Below are 22,749 nucleotides of genomic sequence, written 5' to 3' on the forward strand. Positions count from 1 at the left end.
AAAACAGTGACACAATTGCAGGTTTTGCCCACCTCACCTCCTAAAAAATGGTTTTGAATAATTTGAGGTGTGTAGTTTATGGGTGGTTTCTACTATGAAGACCCCTTAAAAAATGACTTCAGAACTGATTGCTCCTCAAAAAAAATTCTTGAAAATGTTAAAAATTGCATTAAAAAAATCTAAGCCGTCTAATGTCCTAAAAAAATAAAATGACTACAGAAGAGTGAAACGACTTCGGATGCTACACCTGAAGTCGTTTCACTAAAAAATTCATTATAATACTGTACAGAGATTCGACTCCGTAAAGTATTAGAATGTATAGGCCCTGAATAACTTGAGTATTACAGTGAAAAACCCTGGAACTGAACTCGGCCTCTGTTCCAAGGTACCACTCGTAACCGAAGCCGAGTTCGGTTCCAAGTTTTGAAGTGCTTTTTCACTTTAATAATCAATTACCGAAGTTATTCAACGAAGTCTCGCGTGTCTTCTTAACTAACTTACTTCAGTGCATCGGAGCCCATACATTCTAATACTGTATGGAGACGGATCTCCGTGCAGTATTAGAACCCATTTTTTTTGTGAACCGGATTTGCATATAGCAGCCGAAGCTCGCTTTGCTCATCTCTAAAAATGACATTTACAAAATAATGCAAACATAGAGTAGACATTTGGGGAATGTTAATAACTATTTTGCAAGGAATCACTATATGTCTTAAAAGCAGAGAAATTACAATTTAGAAAATTGCTAATTTTTTAAAATTTTCAGTACATTTTGGATTCTTTCAAACATAAAGGTAAAACATTTTGACTCAAATACACCACTAACATGAAGCTTCCCACTACATTGCATGCAACAGTAAATGATATTATTAGAAAGTACAACCTGTCCCGTAAAAAGCAAAACCATTATATGGCTATGTGAACAGAAAATAAAAAAGTTATGGCTCTGAGAAAGCTGGGAGTATAAAAAAAAAAAAAAAAAAAACAGAAAGGCAAAAATGGAAAATTGCAATGTCCTTTTAGGGTTAGAGCTTATTCACACGGCTGTTGTGGTTCCGCTCCGTGCACTGGGGACTGCAATTTGCGGCCCCCAATGCACGGACAACTTGAATTGGGTCTGTGATCTGTCTGCACCGCAAAAAAATAGAGCAAGTTCTATTTTTTTGCGGGGTGGAGGCACAGACAAACACCACGGAAGCACTCCGTAGTGCTTCCGTGGGGTTCCGATCCCTGCTTCCGTTCCGCATCTCCGTGATTGCGGACCCATTCAAGTGAAAGGGTCCTTATCCGTGATGCAGAGTGCACACGGGCCGGTGCTCGTGTATCGCGGGCCGCAATATGGCCACGGAAACACAACGGCCGTGTGAACAAGCCATTAAGCAGATGTTATTTTTGCAAGGCACTACACTAGTTAAATCCAACTTGATCCTGTAAATTACAACACTCAACATCTATTCACCATGTCTTTGCATATAATCTCTATTGTGTCCTTCTTCTCAGCAATCTATTTCATCTTGTTCTCTGTTATTTACACTGACTACTGGCAGGACAAAGCATTGTTGTCACCCAAGGCACAGGATGTGGAAGGGCTTTCATTATGTGAAGGCTCAGCACATAAACATGGGATAATCACATAGCACGGTTTTATCTAAACTTCTGGGGGATCTTATGAGATTAAGTACATTTAACTATGACATGAAATGTACATTATTTTTTTTATTTTTTTTTACAGATTTTCTACAATGAAAACTAAAATTCTAACCTTACTGCAATTCTTATAACACCATTCAATAGTAGACTACATTATACCCGGGGCAACAGCCTAGCCCTGTGATGGTTAACCTCCGGCACTCCAGCTGTGGTAAAAACTACGCCTCCCAAGATGTACACTTGCTTGGCTGTTCTCAGAACTCCTTAGAAATGAATGGAGCATGCTGGGAGTCGTAGTTTCACCACAGCTGGAGTGCTGGAGGTCATCCATCACTGGTCTAGCCCTTGCCTCATCAAAGACTCTGGTTCAAGACTGTTCCACCACAGCCTCAGATGACTCGCCGCCAGTAGATCCATCACATGAAAGTTGATCATGTTTGTCACATAAATGTCACGGATTATTCAACACTCACCGTTCGAATATGGAGTTTCACACAGGGTAAGAAAATCCACAATCTGATAATCCATTTCTAGGACCGCTGTGCTTTTACCATGCATGACTGTTAAGCAAGGTCTTCTTCCTGCTGTATCATAGGCCAGACCGCCAGAGAGTATAATAAAAGGCTCCCTAAAACAAAAAGATATGATGAACTGTAACAAAAGCGCAGTAGTAATTCATAAAGTACCAGCATAATGTCACATATATCAGAGGCAATGATTTAGAAAACTAAACAAATATTTACTCTTCTAATTAATATAAGATTAAAACTTGACATATTTCATAGTAGAGGCGTGCAAGTGCTACTGAATAAGGGCACATTCACATGGTGGATTTGTCTGTGGGAAAAATCAGCCTCTGATTCAATGGCAATGTTTCCCTAGGTATAAACTGAGGCTGACCCTCGAGTTTCTGCCTCAATTCAGCATTTTGAATATGCTGGAACTGTCCACATCTTTAGCCCCACTCAAAAGAGCTAATCCACATGCAGACATCAGTGGTCAGTGGTCAGCTGAGAACTCAAAGAAACCACGCCAAGAAAGGACATATCCTTCTTGGTGCTTTCTGGAAAACGGTGTGGAAATAATCTGAACAGAAGTGCAGAATCCCATTGAAAACTATTAGAGGAAGTGTGTACATGGAAATCTGGAGAGAAAGCCACCGTGATAGAGGCCTAAAGTCTAAAGGCTCATTGCATATGGGTAGAACTAGAGAGAACAGTTCTTTCCCTCTGAAAGAGAGCCGATTCGCATACTTCTTCCTAACAAGCACGAAATGTAAAGGTGGCCATACAAATTAGTCTAATGTTGAACAAAATGGACAATTTCAACCAAAATTAACATTTGTTGGTTGAAATCTTAGCCGACAGATCATTATTGTTTGAAAGCAAATCAGCTGTGTTTTTAATATTTTCATCTGATAGTCGGACAAAAGGTTTAATCGATCATTTGCGAATGAATGACCCTTCGTCCATCGCCCGGTATCATTAAACATGTGTGACCAGTCTGACCAATGAAAATGGGTATAGCTGCGTCTGCGAAACGGACCTTTAGCAGATGTTTGTTCAACCATTAACCAACTTCCATCTAATGTGCATGGCCAGCTTAAGACTTGTTACACCAGCTGAATGTCTATAAGGAGAATCAGCACCACCTTCTCCTAAGATCTCTTAGCATCAACAACCCAGCCTACCATGTTCCAAATGTGGTGCAGGTTATGACTGAGATAGACTATCATTAAGGTCAGCACTCTCATGCCACTTGAGCTTTCTTTTCTTAGAGCTGTGCATGAAGCTACAACACTGTGACTAGGGTTGCCACTTGGTGGGTAAACCACCGGCCAAGCTGGTATTTGTTCTAGGAGGCCAGTGTTGGTGTTTTATTTTTCCTGGTCCACTGAAGTGCCAGTCATTTCCTGTGCTTGTAGTCATCCCCCCCTTCAGTCACAGCTTACTCGCTCTCCGATTGTCACATATGGAGGGAAAAGATGAGCATTTTCCCATCTAATCTCCTCTGCGGTGAACAAGATAGTTTTGTTGATGCCACGACTAGACATTTATCAGATTAGTCTCACCAAACACACAGACATCAGTAAAGTCTCTATTTTACACCGTCCTGATGTCCATACCGGATCTTTAGTGTAAAATCTGCCGAGCGCTTCTCTAGAGATACCCGTTACAGGTTGCAGCAATGGTGACTATTTGATCTATTTCTGACAGATCGAGAAGGTTATCATCAGAACAGACATTTTCTCTCACTGTCACCAGAAACCATTGTCTTCTATTATTTTTACGGAACAGACCAGAATGGCAAAACAGCGAAAACTGGGCTCCTGCATAGGGCCACACGGTTCATGGACAGGAGGAGGGGTTGGATTTTTCCTGGCTTTGTGGTTATTTGCTTCTCCATAAGAGCTCATTCATTACACCTGTTCACGTGTTGCCATCACAGCATATTTGTAATTTTATATTAAAAACTACACTGTGTTATACCACGACCGCGAATACCTGTGTAAACTTGGGAAACTGTGACTGTAAAAGATATGTGAAGACCAGACTACAACAAAGATATGTGAAGACCAGACTACAACATTCATTTCTATAACTATTTATATTGGTGGCCTATTCTTATACTAAGGCCCCATGCACACGAACGCTAAGCCGGATGCAGACCCATTCACTTCAATGGTGCCGCAAAAGATGCGGACAGCACTCTGTATGCTGTCCACATCCGTTGCTCCGTTCTGTGGCCCTGCAAAAACAAAAAAAAATATTAAAAATAGAACCTGTCCTATTCTTGTCTGTTTTGCAATCAAGAATAGGCATTTATATTATGGGCGCGGCATCCGTGTTTTGCGGATCTGCAATTTGCGGACAGCAAAACACAACACGGTCATGTGCATGAGGCCCAAGCCATCAATATTTGATTGGTGGGTGTGCACTAAAATCTATATGCTAAATGAACAGGCCATACCTACAGATGACTGTATAAATGGCAGAGCAGGTCACATACCCTAGTCCCAGGCCTGCAAACTGAGCTGCAGTACCAGTCACAACCATACGTGCGGCACCGTGTCTGTGTACACAGTGAAGGGATGACATACATGACGGCTCACAAATGTAACTTACAGAGTATTGCCTTCGCTGGACAGAACAGAAAAAGAAGGGCTATCAGAATTTTCTGTCTCTGGTTGTCTGGATGTTATTAACTGACAGCAGAGATCAGAAAATTAAGGCATTAAAACACAAGCCTATTAGAAAGTATCAAAAGATTTTGTGATATAATCATCAAACATAAAAACCATAAAACCATGGACTGATACTCAGAATAGAAAGACATTTTTAGGCCACCCCTTCATCCACTGACATGCATAAATAATTACTGTATAGATAGGTCATAATATGTCACAAAGATGTAGTACACTATCCAGGTCAAAGGGTTGTCTAGGACTAGAAAAACATGGCTGCTTTCCTACAAAACCACCACCACCCTGGTCCATGGGCTGTGTCTGTACTGCAGCTCAGCTACATTGGAGTCAATGGTGCAGAGCTGCAAATAGTACATACAACTTGTGGACAGGTGTGATGCTGTTTTTGAAAGAAAGCAGACCTTTTTTAAGTTTTTTTTTTAATCCTGGACAACAGCTTTAACAATGAAGAAGCAAGCTGAGATTTACTGTAAAACATTTCCCAAGATTAGACGATAAAAACATTCAGCAAATAGTTTGGAACGGGCTAAGCGCTCTGCTAAATAAAGTAGGCACGCAGGCGTCCACATTAAGCTTTAAAGTAATTTAGCATCCTGCCAAGATTAAGAAACATAAGCTGTGTTAAGCCAAAACACCTTAAAACCTATTTGCTAATTCCATCTGTTATTGGGTGTGAATGTGAAGCTCTGTCCACCATAATGCAGCCTTATCTATAGGAAAATGCTCTGCTTACAATGACACCGACACTACGTGCAAAGTAATACTGATGGCACAAAACTTTGGAGGATACTCAAAACCTAGCTGCTTGATTGTACAAAAGATAATAGTATTACTGCATACATTGTGTATTAAAGGGGTTGTCCAAGCTACAGATCTTGAGGACCTATCCTCAGGGGCGTAGCTATAGGGGGTGCAGAGATAGCAGACCCTTGGGCTACATAAAAAGACACTGGTATTATAGAAAGTGCATGGGGGTCATGTTATAGCTCTGGCTGGGGGGGGGGGGGGGAAGGGGTTAGGTCAAGAATTTGGCCTGGGGGGTGGTGCCGTTTAAATGTTTGCCTCAGGCAGCAGGACGGCTATGAGGCTCAAGCTGAACTCTTGTACCAGGGCCCATGAGCCTTTAGCTACTCCCCTGCTCAGGGGTCTGACACTCGGCAACCCCAACTGATCAGCTTTTTTAGGCAGCTGCAGCACCAGAAACTATACAGTGGAGCGGAACTCAGGTTCCCACCAATCTGATATTGCTGTTCCCCAGAATAGGTCATCAGTTTCTACAGCCCAAAGAACCCCTTTAAATGCATATGTGAGACAACAGAGGCAGTGAAGGACCCAGTGTCAAGCAGATCTTCAATCCAAATGTAAAACTGGCCTCTATAATCCCTTGTAAACCCACATCTTAAAGATTACATTTATTTTTGACATCACACAGTAAAAACGATATATGTGAAGATTTAGGGCGACAGCAACTCGATTGATAAATGGGATGAGAAGTGTAAGGCTTTTTTCACATCAACGTCAGAGAACAGCCTGCAGGAGTCATAAGAATAGATTCTATTACCATACAATTTTGGGGTATATGACTTTTTGATCACTTTTTATAAATTTCAGAAATTTTTTGGGGGCAGGGGGCAAGGTAACCAAAAAATGTTGAATCGTGGAATTTTTTTTATTTCCCCCCCATCACGGTTTTTATGGTAGAAGACACCATATGCATGTACTGTACTTTCCAAGCTCCACATTAGCACAGAGACACAACTTTCTTGTGAATTCTGCAACTTTTCTACAATAAAATAAACATACCGTATATCATACTGTCCCACATTTTAGTTGGTAAACTCAGGGCATCTAAGCCCAGGTCCAGGAACCACACAGAAAAGCTGCACCACACAGAAAAAATATTTTTGTATTTCAATAGTTCGGCCATTTTCAGATGAGGCAATACCTACGGTGTTTACTTTTGTATTGTTTATTTCTATTTGTAAAACTGGGAAAGTGAGTGATTTAAATTTTTAATTTTTATTTTTTTACACTGTAACTTTTAGTCCCCTTAGGGGACTTTAACACTCATTCTTCTGATCGCTTGTCCCATAGACCACAATAGAATATAAATGTGGTCTATGGGATTCTGAGACGTTGCTGTCCCTCAGACACAGCTTCGCAGGCAGCTAGCTGTCCATGACAGACCTTGAAAACCTTCTCAAGGCCCAGGCTGTCGTGGCAACTGAAAAAAGCAGATTTTATCACGTGGGTACCAATCGGAAGGCAAAGGGAGCCCGCTCCGTCGACCAAACCCCACAGACGCTGCAATCACTACTGACTGTGGCATCTGAGAGGTTGTGACCAGGTTCAGCATCAATGCAGCTGTGTGCCAAGGCGGGCCATTACACAGCCGTCACCCGCCATGTATGGAGTTAATCACATACATGTAGCAGTAGTGGCAAAGACAACAGTATTAGAAAAAATGATAGATACCTATTTAATGACAAATGGCAATGAAAGTACATGTGACACAGTTACAGCGGGGACAAGTAAGAGCTGCAGGAAACAGCTTCTCTGTGCAATCTACGGTTGGCCTGTATATTGCACAGATTGTGTAGGATGTACATATCAGAGTGCTGCTGCAATGTGTACATCCAGTGGTGCTCATTACAAATGGGCACCAGAAAGAGAACAGATTTACTATAGAAAATGCACCAGAATTCCGGTGCAATTTTCACCAAGAACTAATGTACATATCTTGCACTGTATTTACTAACATACCTTTAGACACCTCATGCTTTTCACCCAACAAGAGCTATTTATCAAAAATTTGGTGCCATTTTAGGAGTACGCTAAGCCAGCAAATATGTAGTGTAATGTTAGGCAAGACAGTCTGAAGATGTGCCTGATTTATATTCCCAAAATGAAAAGAAAGACCCTATCCGGGGAAGGGCAATACTATAAGTAATCCTGAAATACAATTGCCATAATGGCTATAATGCCCTACTTGCCCCAGATGACTGTAGATTTTTTTTATAACCTTTATTAATATCTGCTAAAAATCTGTATGTCAAATACACTATGAAAAAAAGTGCTAGTAATTAAAATAGTATGCACTTCGCCCTAAAAAAGTGGATTTTTGCTTCAGGTCAGGGTGACAGGTGTGCACTGCCTGTCAACCCCTCTGCCTTAGGGCTCATTCAGACAGCCGTACGCTGTCCGCAAAAATGCAGATCCGTTTTTTTGCGGATTAGATGCAGACCATTTACTTGTATGGGGCCCTTTAATTCCGTTCTATGGCTCCGCAAAACAAATAAAACATGTCTATGCTTGTCAGTGAAAATCAGGACATGGCCCCATTGAAGTCTATGGGTCTGCAAAAATGCAGAATACAATCCGTTTTTTAGCGGACATGCTGAACTGTCCACAAAAAAAAGCGGATCCGCATTTTTGCAGACAGCATACAGCCGTCTGAGTGAGCCCTTACAGCTATGTACAGAGTAGTCAGTTGACTTCACTGACTTTACTACAATCACTTGAGAACAACGCAAGACATCTAAAAAACTATGTTTCACCAGCTAGTTTTAGTTTATACTGTCTCGTGAAATCATGCTAGGTAGACCATCTGCACTGTAATAGGAGTGATACATGGGCGTAGCTATAGGGGGTGCAGAGGTAGCAGTCGCTACCGGGCCCAGGAGCCTGAGGGGGCCCAAAGACCCTTGTGCCACATAAGAAGAAACACAACGCACTGAGGGAAGGGGGGCCCAAGCTGAACTCTTGCACCAGGGCCCCTGAGCCGTTAGCTAAGCCCCTGGAGTGATATATTGATATGAGGTGAACGCCTGTAACAAAAAATTTGCAGTTCTCTTTCCATGTTTCACTCTGACATGATCAAATCTTCAAAATACCTAAAAATATAAAACGGATGCCGATTTTTTCCTTTTCTTTTCAGTTGCCTGAATAGACTAACTCACAGATATGTGATCTTGACAGTTGTGTTGGCTACCACAGTGAACATCATGAACTTCCCACTGTACGGCTACTGACGTGTGTAGTATGGCAGTAATGAAGATTCATCCAAGCTGTAATATGTTATCTAGATTACTGCTGGTTGGCTGCACACACGTAAAGAACTCTACCTAAGGTCAATGAGAGAAAACATCATAGTAGCCAAGTGTCCCAAATTTGCCGGGACTGTCCCTGATTATCAGACAGCCCCAGTGAATTTGGGCTATCCTGAGCTGAAAATGGGCAGGGATAATACAAACCCTTCCCGTAAGTGGGTGTTTCTGGGCGTTCCTGGACCTGGGCTTAGATGCCCTGCGTTTACCAACTAAAATGTGGGACAGTATGATATAGGTTTATTTTATTGTAGCAAAGTTGTAGAATTCACAAAAAAGTTGTGTCTCTGTGCTAATGTGGAGCTTGGAAAGTACATGCATGGGGTGTCTTCTACCATAAAAACTGCGAATTGGACTGATTAACGCTCTTTCTCCACGGATGGGTAAGCAAATACATAGGTTACTTGAGAAGCTGAATATTCATCTTATGCGGAAGGCTGAGAGCTTGGTTTGACAGGAACAAACAGAAAAGGGAAAGCAAATGTTAACATGTACAGCTTCTTTTTATCAAACCAGTGGTGGCTATTTTATATCTCACTGCGCATGGTTTATTTATAACTAATTTAATATATTCTCCTTAAAATCTAGCATGATGTACATGCACGGAGCCTATGGCGACTGAGGTTTTACAACAAAATACAGCAGAAGAAAAACAGGTAAACCATGTAAGAGGTAAAAAATATTTCTAACGTGTAATTCAATATAATGCAGCAGGACATGGAAATGTGCAGAAAAATATATATTATTCTTTGTGTGACACACTAAAAACGGTTTCCGTGAAAACCACTGTGCGAGTGAAGCTTTGTCACTCCATGACTAACTGCTGCATTTAAAAAACAACCACAGGAATCTCACCTAAACCAAACTACGGTAAAAAAAAAAGCTAAAGGAACTACACAAAAGCAAAGAAAACTTCTAAAACCGCAATGCTACAGTAAGAGGAGAACCTGACAACTGTTAAACCGTCTTAATAGTACGGAAATGTCTTACTTGAATCAGAAGCCCCTGAACGGGATGTAAATTTGTTAGCCAGAGTCAAAAAACATTACCTCAACAGGTCCATGAGCTCTGTGGGCGCATTTCAGTATAGATGTTAATTTGCACCCCTAGCCAAAAATGAAACTAGACTGCGCTTCCAAACGGTGCCAGCCAAACTAATTGAGGTTAATATGATGCAGCGAAATGTCTTCAACTGTACTTAAAAGGGAATGTCTCATCAGAAAATAACCACATTAAACACATTTTTTACAATACATTTTTGGTGTTTTTTTTTTTTTTTTTTTTCCCAAGGTCATCGTATACTTTAAAAAAAATCCTAAAAGCATGCAATTTTTGCACTGATCATTAGGTCTAATAGCATGCCAAGACTTCTGCTTTGGAGATATGTGTTACAGCAGGCATATAGGCCACCGGCACAATGAGCTGGCCTCATTGCCTTCTATGGGACATGCTCTGTAACCAGTGCAGAGGTCAGAAAGGAGTAGATAAGCTGTGATATCACCTACTGTGAATGGCGGATCCTGTGTTATCTGTATATAGAGGTGTTTTCTGTCACTGTAATCCTGCTTGTGATGATAATGAGCTGCTGGCTAAAAAGTGATCTCTATAGAACAGGAAGTCTCAATATACACTGCTCAAAAAAATAAAGGGAACACTTAAACAACACAATGTAACTCCAAGTCAATCACACTTCTGTGAAATCAAACTGTCCACTTAGGAAGCAACACTGAGTGACAATCAATTTCACATGCTGTTGTGCAAATGGGATAGACAACAGGGGAAATTATAGGCAATTAGCAAGACACCCCCAATAAAGGAGTGGCTCTGCAGGTTGTGACCACAGACCACTTCTCAGTTCCTATGCTTCCTGGCTGATGTTTTGGTCACTTTTGAATGCTGGCGGTGCTTTCACTCTAGTGGTAGCATGAGACAGAGTCTACAACCCACACAAGTGGCTCAGGTAGTGCAGCTTATCCAGGATGGCACATCAATGCGAGCTGTGGCAAGAAGGTTTGCTGTGTCTGTCAGCGTAGTGTCCAGAGCATGGAGGCGCAGGCCACAAATGTGCATGTGTCTGCTCAAACGGTCAGAAACAGACTCCATGAGGGTGATATGAGGGCCCGACGTCCACAGGTGGGGGTTGTGCTTACAGCCCAACACCGTGCAGGGCATTTGCCAGAGAACACCAAGATTGGTAAATTCGCCACTGGCGCCCTGTGCTCTTCACAGATGAAAGCAGGTTCACACTGAGCACATGTGACAGACGTGACAGAGTCTGGAGACGCCGTGGAGAACGTTCTGCTGCCTGCAACATCCTCCAGCATGACCGGTTTGGCATTGGGTCAGTAATGGTGTGGGTGGCATTTCTTTGGAGGGCCGCACAGCCCTCCATGTGCTCGCCAGAGGTAGCCTGACTGCCATTAGGTACCGAGATGAGATCCTCAGACCCCTTGTGAGACCATATGCTGGCGCGGTTGGCCCTGGGTTCCTCCTAATGCAAGACAATGCTAGACCTCATGTGGCTGGAGTGTGTCAGCAGTTCCTGCAAGACGAAGGCATTGATGCTATGGACTGGCCCGCCCGTTCCCCAGACCTGAATCCAATTGAGCACATCTGGGACAACATGTCTCGCTCTATCCACCAACGTCACATTGCACCACAGACTGTCCAGGAGTTGGCAGATGCTTTAGTCCAGGTCTGGGAGGAGATCCCTCAGGAGACCGTCTGCCACCTCATCAGGAGCATGCACAGGTGTTGTAGGGAGGTCATACAGGCACGTGGAGGCCACACACACTACTGAGCCTAATTTTGACTTGTTTTAAGGACATTACATCAAAGTTGGATCAGCCTGTAGTGTGTTTTTCCACTTTAATTTTGAGTGTGACTCCAAATCCAGACCTCCATGGGTTGAAAAATTTGATTTCCATTTTTTAATTTTTGTGTGATTTTGTTGTCAGCACTTTCAACTACGTAAAGAACAAAGTATTTCAGAAGAATATTTAATTAACTCAGATCTAGGATGTGTTATTTTTGTGTTCCCTTTATTTTTTTGAGCAGTGCATTATTAGGCTTAGCGGCCAGTGTGAAAACTGAAACGCGATTTAAACAATGAGCAATTCTGGTATACTGGCGACCTATCATCAAGATCGATGGGGGTCTGAAATCCTGCACACCCACGAGAAGGTCCTGCTCACTGAGTAGTTTCCAGTGAGCTCCCATTCACTTGAACAGATGCCAGTACTGGCAGTGGACTGAAAGAGCCGATCTCCAAAGGTGTAAGTGGTCGGACCCCCACAGATCTGATATCTTCAGGATAAGCTACCAAGACGTAAGTATGAGATAACTCCTGTTGGCTGACCCTGGTAATCTGTCAGTATAGAAAACCCCTTTCCCCACTCTCTCACTGTGCGCACATCTTTACTTTATACAGGCCTAATTTTCATGTTTCTGTCTATGACATAAGGCATTTTCTCTCTTTAAATCTCTGCTTCATGTGACTCTTATCTTTTTTTTTTCACTTACTTCATTCTCTTGTCACCAGTTTTGATTGTGTTGTGAAATGGCTTTTCATATTCTGTGTTATAATAAAGGCAATTTTACGCCTCAATAGTGAAATCATTACACGGCCTGACAGCAAAGTGATATCTATATGCTTTTTTCCTACTTCCATTTTTGATGTGCCAAGTTTGGCAAGTACAGCAAAAATCTTTTCTTTTAGACATCATACAACAGTTTTAGACAATTAAACAAAATATAGAACCCAATTTCTTAAATGTCGTGAGTGATCTCTATTGCAATCAAATAATGGAGTTCTGCACACTATTTGGTATCGCTGCCAGCAAAGGACTTGACAATCACTGATCTATACCATAAATGTGCAGCACTCAGGTTGAAATTTACAATTCAGAATATTTTATTAAACAATTGCACATCCAAAGTTCGTGATCCAGTTACACAGGAGTAATTCATTCATGACCACTTGTAATATGTAATATATACCAAACGTTTCGGTCCATAAGGACCTCCTTCTTATCTGTGGTCTAGTAAATGTTCCATGGAGGCTGGATCCTTCTGATCTCTAGTCATGGGTTCTCATGTCCTCTGTGCAAGCAGATTCCATATTCCTCACCTGTAGCTTCCATTTCATAATGGTAATTCCAGTGAGGCCAGGGGTATATAGGGCTTCTTCTCTACTGTGTTGTAACCAGCACTGGTGCCATGTATGAACTCTATATCTTAGAGTACTTTCACACTAGCGTTTTTCTTTTCCGGCACTGAGTTCCGTCACAGGGGCTCTATACCGGAAAAGAACTGATCAGTTTTATCCCCATGCATTCTGAATGGAGAGCAATCCGTTCAGGATTCATCAGGGTGTCTTCAGTTCAGTCTTTTTGACTGTTCAGGACGGAGATAATACCGCAGCATGCTACGGTTTGATCTCCGTCCCAAAAAATCTGGAACACTTGCCGGAATGCCGGATCTGGCATTTATTTATTTTTTTTACATAGGAATGTATTAGTGCCGGATCCGGTATTCAAAATACCGCAATGCCGGAATCGTCCTTCCTGTCTGAAAAAAATAAATGCCGGATCCGTTTTTCCAGATGACACCGGAAAGACAGATCCGGCATTTCAATGCATTTGTAAGACAGATCAGTATCCTGATCAGTCTTACAAATGCCATCAGTTGCCTGATTCCTCTGCCGCAAGTGTGAAAGCACCCTTAATTTTTTAAGGATGGGCTGTATGTTTCTAAAGCTTTGCTTGGGTGAGGCATTTGGTCATAAACATGAATTTTCAGCAATTTTTTATTTATTTTTTGCTAAGGGTTTGGTGCACAACTAGATTAAAAATAAAATGTTGTGTGGCATTTCTTCTATGTGGCAAAAGCTACTCACAGAAAATATACTGATATGGAGGTTTATGATTTTGTTATATATTTCAAGTATTATTTCTGTCAAAAGTGTGCAGACCATCTCCAAACCTCTGCCAATAAAAGGGTTAAAAATAAAGTCAACAGATACTACAAAACTGTCCAGGCTCCATTATAAATTGAAGCCATGAGGATTCAGGTATCTCTATTAGTTAAAACAGATATATTAGTCAAAACAGATATTTTTAGGGAAGCTCTTAAATCCTCTGTGTGGAAACTATTACTCCTGACCTAAAGCCGTTCTTATGTAGCACAACAATATCAAATAGCTAAAAGGCTATTAACCCAAATTTAGCATGATGTTGTATTCATCGCAATGTGCAGCTTGGAGTGCATCATAAACAAGCGGATCTGACTCCATTTCATCAGTGACAGGTAAACTGAAAGAGTCACTTAGGGTATTTTCACACTTGCGGCAGTGTGATCCGCCGATCTGCATGTGACTGAAAGCATTTGTGAGACGCATCCGGATGCGGATCCGTCTCACAAATGCATTGCAAGAACGGATCCGTCTCTCCGCTTGTCATGCGGACAGACGGATCCGTCTTGTATCTTTTTTCACATTTTTACCGGAAGGACGGATCCGGCACTAATACATTTCTATGGGGAAAAATACCGGATCCGGCATTCCGGCAAGTCTTCAGTTTTTCCGCCGGAGATAAAACCATAGCATGCTACGGTTTTATCTTTTGCCTGATCAGTCAAAAAGACTGAACTGAAGACATCCTGATGCATCCTGAACAGATTGCTCTCCATTCAGAATGCATGGGGATAAAACTGATCAGTTATTTTCCGGTATAGAGCCCCTGTGACGGAACTCTATGCCAGTGTAACGTTACATTACCCTACTTCGTGAGATTTCCCTACCTCGTAACTTCCGGCCGCACCGGAAATGACATGAGGAGGCGTGCCGGAGTTGTGCTGATTTGCGCATGCGCAAAACGACGGTTTAGGGAAATCTCACAGCGGAGTTCAGCTGAACACCGGGACACTGCGCATGTGCTGGAGAGCCTCACCAGCCTTAGAGTAGGGAATAATTACGGCCCAGTGCGCAAGCGCGGCTAACTACAGAACATCCATCTGATCTCCGTGCCTGCGCAGTGTGGGGGTAGGGAGATCTGATGGCTATTTTTTCTGGCGCGGAGACGAATAGATGTAGTTAGTCGCGCTTGTGCACTGGGCCGTAATTTTTCCCTACTCTAAGGTTAGTGAGGTTCTCCAGCGCATGCGCAGTGTCCCGATGTCCACCTGAACTCCGCTGTGAGATTTCCCTAAACCGTCGTTTTGCGCATGCGCAGATCGGCACAACTCCGGCACGCCTCCTCACGTCATTTCCGGTGCAACCGGAAGTTACGAGGTAGGGAAATCTCACGAAGTAGGGTAATGTATCGTTACACCGGAAAAGAAAAACGCTAGTGTGAAAGTACCCTTAGGCTGATGGAAGAACATCTGTTTCAGAAGGCCTGAGAAAAACTAGAAACTGGTTACATGGAAGAGGGTTTGTTCTGTAACCTATGACATTTCTTTTTGCTGGTCAGAGGCATGACACATTTTTCCTTTTTTTATGGTTTTTATAGTGTCTTATCACTCTTAGCAATGGAAACAGAAGAAAAAATATTTACCAAAAAATAACACTAACCTTAGTTCATGATATGCCTACTTCATGAAAGCTCAATTATTATTATTATTATTATTATTATACCAACCTATTTATTTTCGCTTGGTTGTGTGGTTCTCTTTAAAATGACAGAAACTCATCCCTACTATTTGTTATTTCAAATTAGTGCCTTGAATAAAATACACATTATCCAATTATGCTATTTGTATGTAAACACTTGATTTACACAATTTATTTTGGTTTCCAATATAATCTTCCTTATGCCCCTATAATGGGGAGAGTCTCATGGCCTCTAGTGAAACTCAATGCATTTGCCTTACAATTATGACGAGTATGGATGTCTATCCCTACTGCTAAGGCAGTGAGTGTGAACACATAGTACCAACCAACTGGTTTGACTTTGGGCTAACTCTAAGGCCTCATGCACACGACCGTTGTTTTATTCCGTGTCCGTTGTTCCGTTTTTCGTGATTTTCTGCGGACCCATTGACTTTCAATGGGTCCGTTGAAAACTCGGCTATTGCACCGTTTGTCATCCGCGTCCGTGATCCGTGGTTCCAGTCCGTCAAAAAAATATAACCTGTCCTATTAACGGTTCGCGGACCCATTCAAGTCAATGGGACCGCTAAAAAACTAGTTTTTTTCCTATCATTTGCATGGCAAACGGAACCCCATTTTGCGAAACGGAACACAACAACGGTCGTGTGCATGAGGCCTAAGGGTGTCATCCCGGCAGTCCTCCAGTATTCATCCTTTAGGCCAGACAAATGCGTTCAATGTAAGCATGTTTTCCCGTTCTGACCTCTGCTCCTCTGAGAAGGATAATGCTGTGTGTCCCTGCCAGACCTGTATCTACTGAAATATACTGATGGCATTGTGTCAGAACAATTCAGCCAATTCAAGGTCTCCCAAGGACACACAGCATTATAAATCATTATACTGGTGTTCGATCCTGTCAGAGGAGCAGAGGTCAGAATGGGAAATCACGCTTACACATACAGCTTGTTTCTCACATTGAATTTGCTTGTCTGAAAGTAGCCTTAACCCCTGCACAGGGATCTGGACTTCAGTATGTGGAAGCCAATAGGCCGCAACTTGCTGAGATAGTCCAAATGTGGTTTGCTGCTGGCCCACGGGGGTCAGTGACACCAGTCTGCAGCACCAAGGCAATAGCATAGTCTAAATACAGGCTGAGGTAAGGGCAGGCATTGTACTAGCATAACCAGAAGACAGGTCCGAGGTCAGACCAGGAGAGGGCCGCCTGGGTGAGTAGCACACTGGGATAAAGCACAGAGAAAAAGCTCACTGCACTTTAGGATTAAGGATGGAGAACAAAATTTGGAAATTAAAACAGAATTTTCTTTTTTTTAAATTAAATTTATGAGTATGGCGGAAAATAAAAATAATAATAGTCAGTGCACGATGCACACTATCATAGTGGACCCTAATCAGGAGTCAGATTAATGGAAACAGATACATTTTAGACTGCCTTCACATGTGCCATTTTGGTCGTGGTTGTGACCTCTGATATTTTTTTCTGTAGAAATTACAGAAATACATTATTATTTTTTTTACTGTCAGTTTTACAAAAAAAGTGCCAAAACTGCAACAAAATCGCCATCTGACAGATGGCCTTTCAACATAAAAATAAGGGCTCAGAACAAGAAACAGACTTGGAAAATAGCTGCTGTGTCGCCATCTGACAAGACAATGGGAAGGAATAATATAGATGCCCAGAGCACACTGTATCAAAACGTACCGACACCACAAGCTTGGAAACAGGGTCGCTTCTGCAGGATAAAACCTCAATGAAATTCAATGAGTACAAATCATTAAACACACATACATGCGATGATGTACTCTGTGCTTGCATCGATCTTGGTACAAGAGATTGATAATGGAGAAAATACAGCAGCCTTGTGTTCACAGCCCCGCAGAAGCGGTCTGTAGCCTACTATGTTGGAACGCATCGAGCCAGATTCTGTCAGTGACGGCTAACTCCAGGCATTTGGCACTGGGCTGAGGCATCCAGCTGCCAAAAGCTTAGAAAGCTAGAAAAAAATACCACCAGAGCTGCTTTTCTAGTTGCCATGGAAACCAGGTTTCATCTGGCCTTGTGCTATTTCACTACTCATTACTCATTTTTCTATAATCTTGTACTTTCTTCCTGGAAGCAGTGATGTCACTTGAATATTTATGAATAAAATTGACAACTGGGTGTGATCGTTTCCCGAGGCACTGCCCTGACCGGACAATGTCAGAACATCTGTAGGAAACACCTTAACATGGTAAAACCTACTTGTCAATTCATTTATAACTCTTTTTTTGGAGGAATATAAGAGGAATGGTACAATGTAGAGTGCTAAGAAAAGCTGTTACTTTGTGGGGAATACAAGTCAGGAGAGCTGACAAGTCCTCTAGCGTTCCCTTCCCCCATTACAGTGTGCTTTCCTTTTGGAACCAGGTATAAAGTGGTTTTCCACATTAAAAATCAAATAAAGTTATTCAACGAAGTCTCGCGTGACTTCACGAATAACTAACTTCACCTCATCGGAGGCCTTCCATTTTAATACTGTACGTAGACTAATCTCCTTGTGGCATTAGGCCAAATGCACGCGATGATAACCGGGAGCGCACGGCGTCATTGGTTGCTATGACGCAGTGCGCTTCATGCCGCCGCTGCACTACAGTAATACACTCGTATGATCTATACGAGTGTATTACTGTAGTGCAGCGGCGGCATAAAGCGCACGGCGTCATAGCAACCAATGACGCCGTGCGCTCCTTCTCTCAGCAGGGTGCCAGGTCGGGATACCTTAACCACCTCAGACCCCATGGCTTAAACACCCTTAATGACCAGGCCACTTTTTACAATTCTGCACTACACTACTTTCACCGTTTATTGCTCGGTCATGCAACTTGCCACCCAAATGAATTTTACCTCCTTTCTTCTCACTAATAGAGCTTTCATTTGGTGGTATTTCATTGCTGCTGACATTTTTACTTTTTTGTTATTAATCGAAATTTAACGAAATTTTTGCAACAAAAAATGACATTTTTTACTTTCAGTTGTAAAATTTTTCAAAAAAACGACATCTATATATAAATTTTTCTCTAAATTTATTGTTCTACATGTCTTTGATAAAAAAAAAATGTTTGGGTAAAAAAAAAAAATGGTTTGGGTAAAAGTTAAAGCGTTTACAAACTATGGTACAAAAATGTGAATTTCCGCTTTTTGAAGCAGCTCTGACTTTCTGAGCACCTGTCATGTTTCCTGAGGTTCTACAATGCCCAGACAGTAGAAAAAACCCACAAATAACCCCATTTCGGAAAGTAGACACCCTAAGGTATTCGCTGATGGGCGTAGTGAGTTCATAGAACTTTTAATTTTTTGTCACAAGTTAGCGGAAAATGATGATTTTTTATTTTATTTTTTTCCTTACAAAGTCTCATATTCCACTAACTTGTGACAAAAAATAAAAACTTCCATGAACTCACTATGCCCATCAGCGAATACCTTGGGGTGTCTTCTTTCCAAAATGGGGTCACTTGTGGGGTAGTTATACTGCCCTGGTATTTTAGGGGCCCTAATGTGTGGGAAGTAGTTTGAAATCAAAATGTGTAAAAAATGCCCTGTGAAATCCGAAAGGTGCTCTTTGGAATGTGGGCCCCTTTGCCCACCTAGGCTGCAAAAAAGTGTCACAAATCTGGTATCGCCGTACTCAGGAGAAGTAGGGCAATGTGTTTTGGGGTGTCTTTTTACATATACCCATGCTGGGTGAGAGAAATATCTCGGCAAAAGACAACTTTTCCCATTTTTTTATACAAAGTTGGCATTTGACCAAGATATTTATCTTACCCAGCATGGGTATATGTAAAATTACACCCCAAAACACATTGCCCAACTTCTCCTGAGTACGGCGATACCACATGTGTGACACTTTTTTGCAGCCTAGATGCGCAAAGGGGCCCAAATTCCTTTTAGGAGGGCATTTTTAGACATTTAGATTCCAGACTTCATCTCACGCTTTAGGGCCCCTAAAATGCCAGGGCAGTATAAATACCCCACATGTGACCCCATTTTGGAAAGAAGACACACCAAGGTATTCAATGAGGGGCATGGCGAGTTCATAGAAATTTATTTTTTTTGCCACAAGTTAGCGGAAATAGATTTTTTTTTTGTTTTTTCTCACAAAGTCTCCCTTTCCGCTAACTTGGGACAAAAATTTCAATCTTTCATGGACTCAATATGCCCCTCAGCGAATACCTTGGGGTGTCTTCTTTCCAAAATGGGGTCATTTGTGGGGTGTTTGTACTGCCCTGGCATTTGAGGGTCTCCGCAATCATTACATGTATGGCCAGCATTAGGAGTTTCTGCTTTTCTCCTTATATTGAGCATACGGGTAATGAGATTATTATTTTTTTTCGTTCAGCCTCTGGGCTGAAAGAAAAAATGAACGGCACAGATTTCTTCATTCACATTGATCAATGTGGATAAAAAAATCTCTGCCAAAAAATAAAAGGAGGGGAAAAGCGTCTGCCAGGACATAGGAGCTCCGCCCAACATCCATACCCACTTAGCCCGTATGCCCTGGCAAACCCGATTTCTCCATTCACATCAATCGATGTGGATGAATAAATCATTGCCGGGATTTTTAATATTTTTTTTTATATACAAAGTGTTTGCCAAAGCATATGAACACCGCCGCCCCCTCAGCTCATATGCCTCGGCAAACGTATCTTTTACTGCAGAGGAGAAATCTCGTCTTGCAGCGCCGCATACACCGACTTTTGTGTAATCTGCCAGCAGCGCAATGCTTCTGTCAGAATGCACATCAGTGCTGCAGCTAGTCGATCGGTTGGTCCACCTGGAAGGTAAGAAAAAAGAAAAAACCAGGCCGCAACGCAATAAATTTATTAACTTTATAATAACATTTGAATGGAACATATAAACTTTATTTAACTTTTTGAACAGAACGTTAACTTTTTTGCTTACCGGTGATATATATATATATTTTTTTACCTTTTATAGGACAAACCTCTCCTTCCCCATGGGACAATGTGCAAAGCGCAAATCGCCCAAAGATGTGGCGAAGTACAATATGCACTTTGTCCCAGGTGAAAGGAGAGGTTTGCAGCAGCTGTGAGTGAAAGGGCCCTAATAGCCCTGTGTGCCTGTCCTGTGAGATGCAATCCCTATGCTAAGTGTACCTGTGTGTGGTACTTCCGGAAACACTCCCCTAAGCATAGGGCAGGGTGGTCAGGGCAGTCAGGACAGAAATAGCGGGTGTCACGCCTTATTCCACTCCTGCTACAGACACAACATCTTTTTTGGGGTGACGGTTGGGTTGAGATACCAGCAACGACATTGGGGAAATGTCGCTCGTGTAGACGGCTCACTACACTGGTGGATGGGGCCACGGAACCTCCTGGATACAGGAGGTTCTCGATGATCTCTTCCTGAAATTTGAGGAAGGATCCTGTTCTCCCAGCCTTACTGTAGAGAACAAAACTATTATAGGCAGCCAATTGAATCAAATATACAGACACCTTCTTATACCAGCGTCTGGTGCGTCGGGAAACTAAATAAGGAGCCAACATCTGGTCATTGAAGTCCACCCCTCCCATGAGCGCATTATAGTCGTGGACTGAGAGGGGCTTTTTAATGACACTGGATGCCCGTTCTATTTGTATTGTCGTGTCTGCGTGAATGGAGGAGAGCATGTAAACGTCACGCTTGTCTCTCCATTTCACCGCGAGCAGTTCTTCGTTACACAAGGCAGCCCTCTCCCCCCTTGCAAGACGGGTGGTAACGAGCCGTTGGTCGCACGGTGCCACAGCAGCCAATCTGTTCTAGGAACAAATGCCTGAAGAGGGGCACACTTGTGTAAAAATTGTCCACAAAGATGGTACCCCTTGCCAAATAAGGGTGACACCAAGTCCCAGACTGTCTTCCCACTGCTCCCCAGGTAGTCAGGGCAACCGACCAGCTCCAGGGTTTGATCTTTACCCTCATAGAGCTGAAATTTGTGGGTATAGCCTGTGGCCCTTTCACAGAGCTTATACAATTTGACCCCATACCGGGCGCGCTTGCTTGGGATGTATTGTTTGAAGCCAAGGCGCCCGGTAAAATGTATAAGGGACTCGTCTATGCAGATGTTTTGCTCAGGGGTATACAAATCTGCAAATTTGTTGTTGAAGTGGTCTATGAGGGGCCGAATTTTGTGGAGCCGGTCAAAAGCTGGGTGGCCTCTGGGACGGGAGGTGGTGTTGTCGCTAAAGTGCAGAAAACGCAGGATGGCCTCAAATCGTGCCCTGGACATAGCAGCAGAGAACATGGGCATGTGATGAATTGGGTTCGTGGACCAATATGACCGCAATTCATGCTTTTTGGTTAGACCCATGTTGAGGAGAAGGCCCAGAAAAAAAAATTATTCGGAAACTTGGACTGGTTTCCACCGGAAAGGCTGGGCATAATAGCTTCCAGGGTTGGCGGCTATAAATTGAGTGGCATACCGATTTGTTTCTGCCACGACTATGTCCAAGAGCTCCGCAGTCAAGAACAGCTCAAAAAATCCCAGTGCCGAACCGATCTGAGCTGTCTCAACCCGAACTCCAGACTGGGCGGTGAAAGGGGGAACTACAGGTGCGGCTGAAGTTGGGGACTGCCAATCAGGGTTTGCCAGCACCTCAGGGACTCTAGGGGCCTGTCTGTGCGGTGGCTGCGACGGGGTAACTATTGCACGTGCCACCGTACCAGCTTCAACTGCCCTTCTGGTGCTCGCCACTTCACCATGTTGTACGGCAGTGCTGGTACTAGGTCCAGGGAGGGCTGCGCTGCTGGTGTATGCCTCACCATCTGATCCGACAGCGCCAGCCCCACTCTGCTGCTCTTGAAGCGGATCCTGCGCAACCTGTGGTCTAGCGACACGGGGCCGGGTACGCCTGGTGCTATCAGGGACCTCAACCTCCTCGTCCGAACTTTGGGTCAGACTGCCACTGCTTTCTACAGGTTCATATTCTGACCCGCTAGATTCGTCAGATGAGGGTTACCATTCCTCATTCGACTGGGTCAGAATCCTGTAGGCCTCTTCAGAAGAATACCCCCTGTTTGACATTTGGACTACTAAATTTAGGGGTATTCCCTGAGACTACCCAAGAAAAAAAGCAAGCCTGTCTTACAAAGGGGAGGCTAGCGAAGTACCGGAGGCCGCTGCGATTGATAAAAAATATCAAAA

At 42.8% G+C, this 22,749-nt stretch overlaps 1 protein-coding gene across 2 annotated transcripts in view; it reads right to left on the bottom strand.

Moving 5' to 3' along the window:
- The window catches only part of STXBP5 (syntaxin binding protein 5), a 427,346-nt gene that overhangs the window by 121,461 nt on the left and 283,136 nt on the right, over positions 1-22,749 (bottom strand). For both annotated transcript variants that reach the window (XM_040429504.1, XM_040429505.1), the window contains exon 10: positions 2,124-2,278. In XM_040429504.1, the coding sequence (XP_040285438.1) occupies positions 2,124-2,278 (155 nt within the window). The remainder of the gene's footprint in view (positions 1-2,123; positions 2,279-22,749) is intronic.

This window comes from Bufo bufo, chromosome 4 (assembly GCF_905171765.1).
Source record: "Bufo bufo chromosome 4, aBufBuf1.1, whole genome shotgun sequence".
Classification (NCBI taxonomy): domain Eukaryota; kingdom Metazoa; phylum Chordata; class Amphibia; order Anura; family Bufonidae; genus Bufo; species Bufo bufo.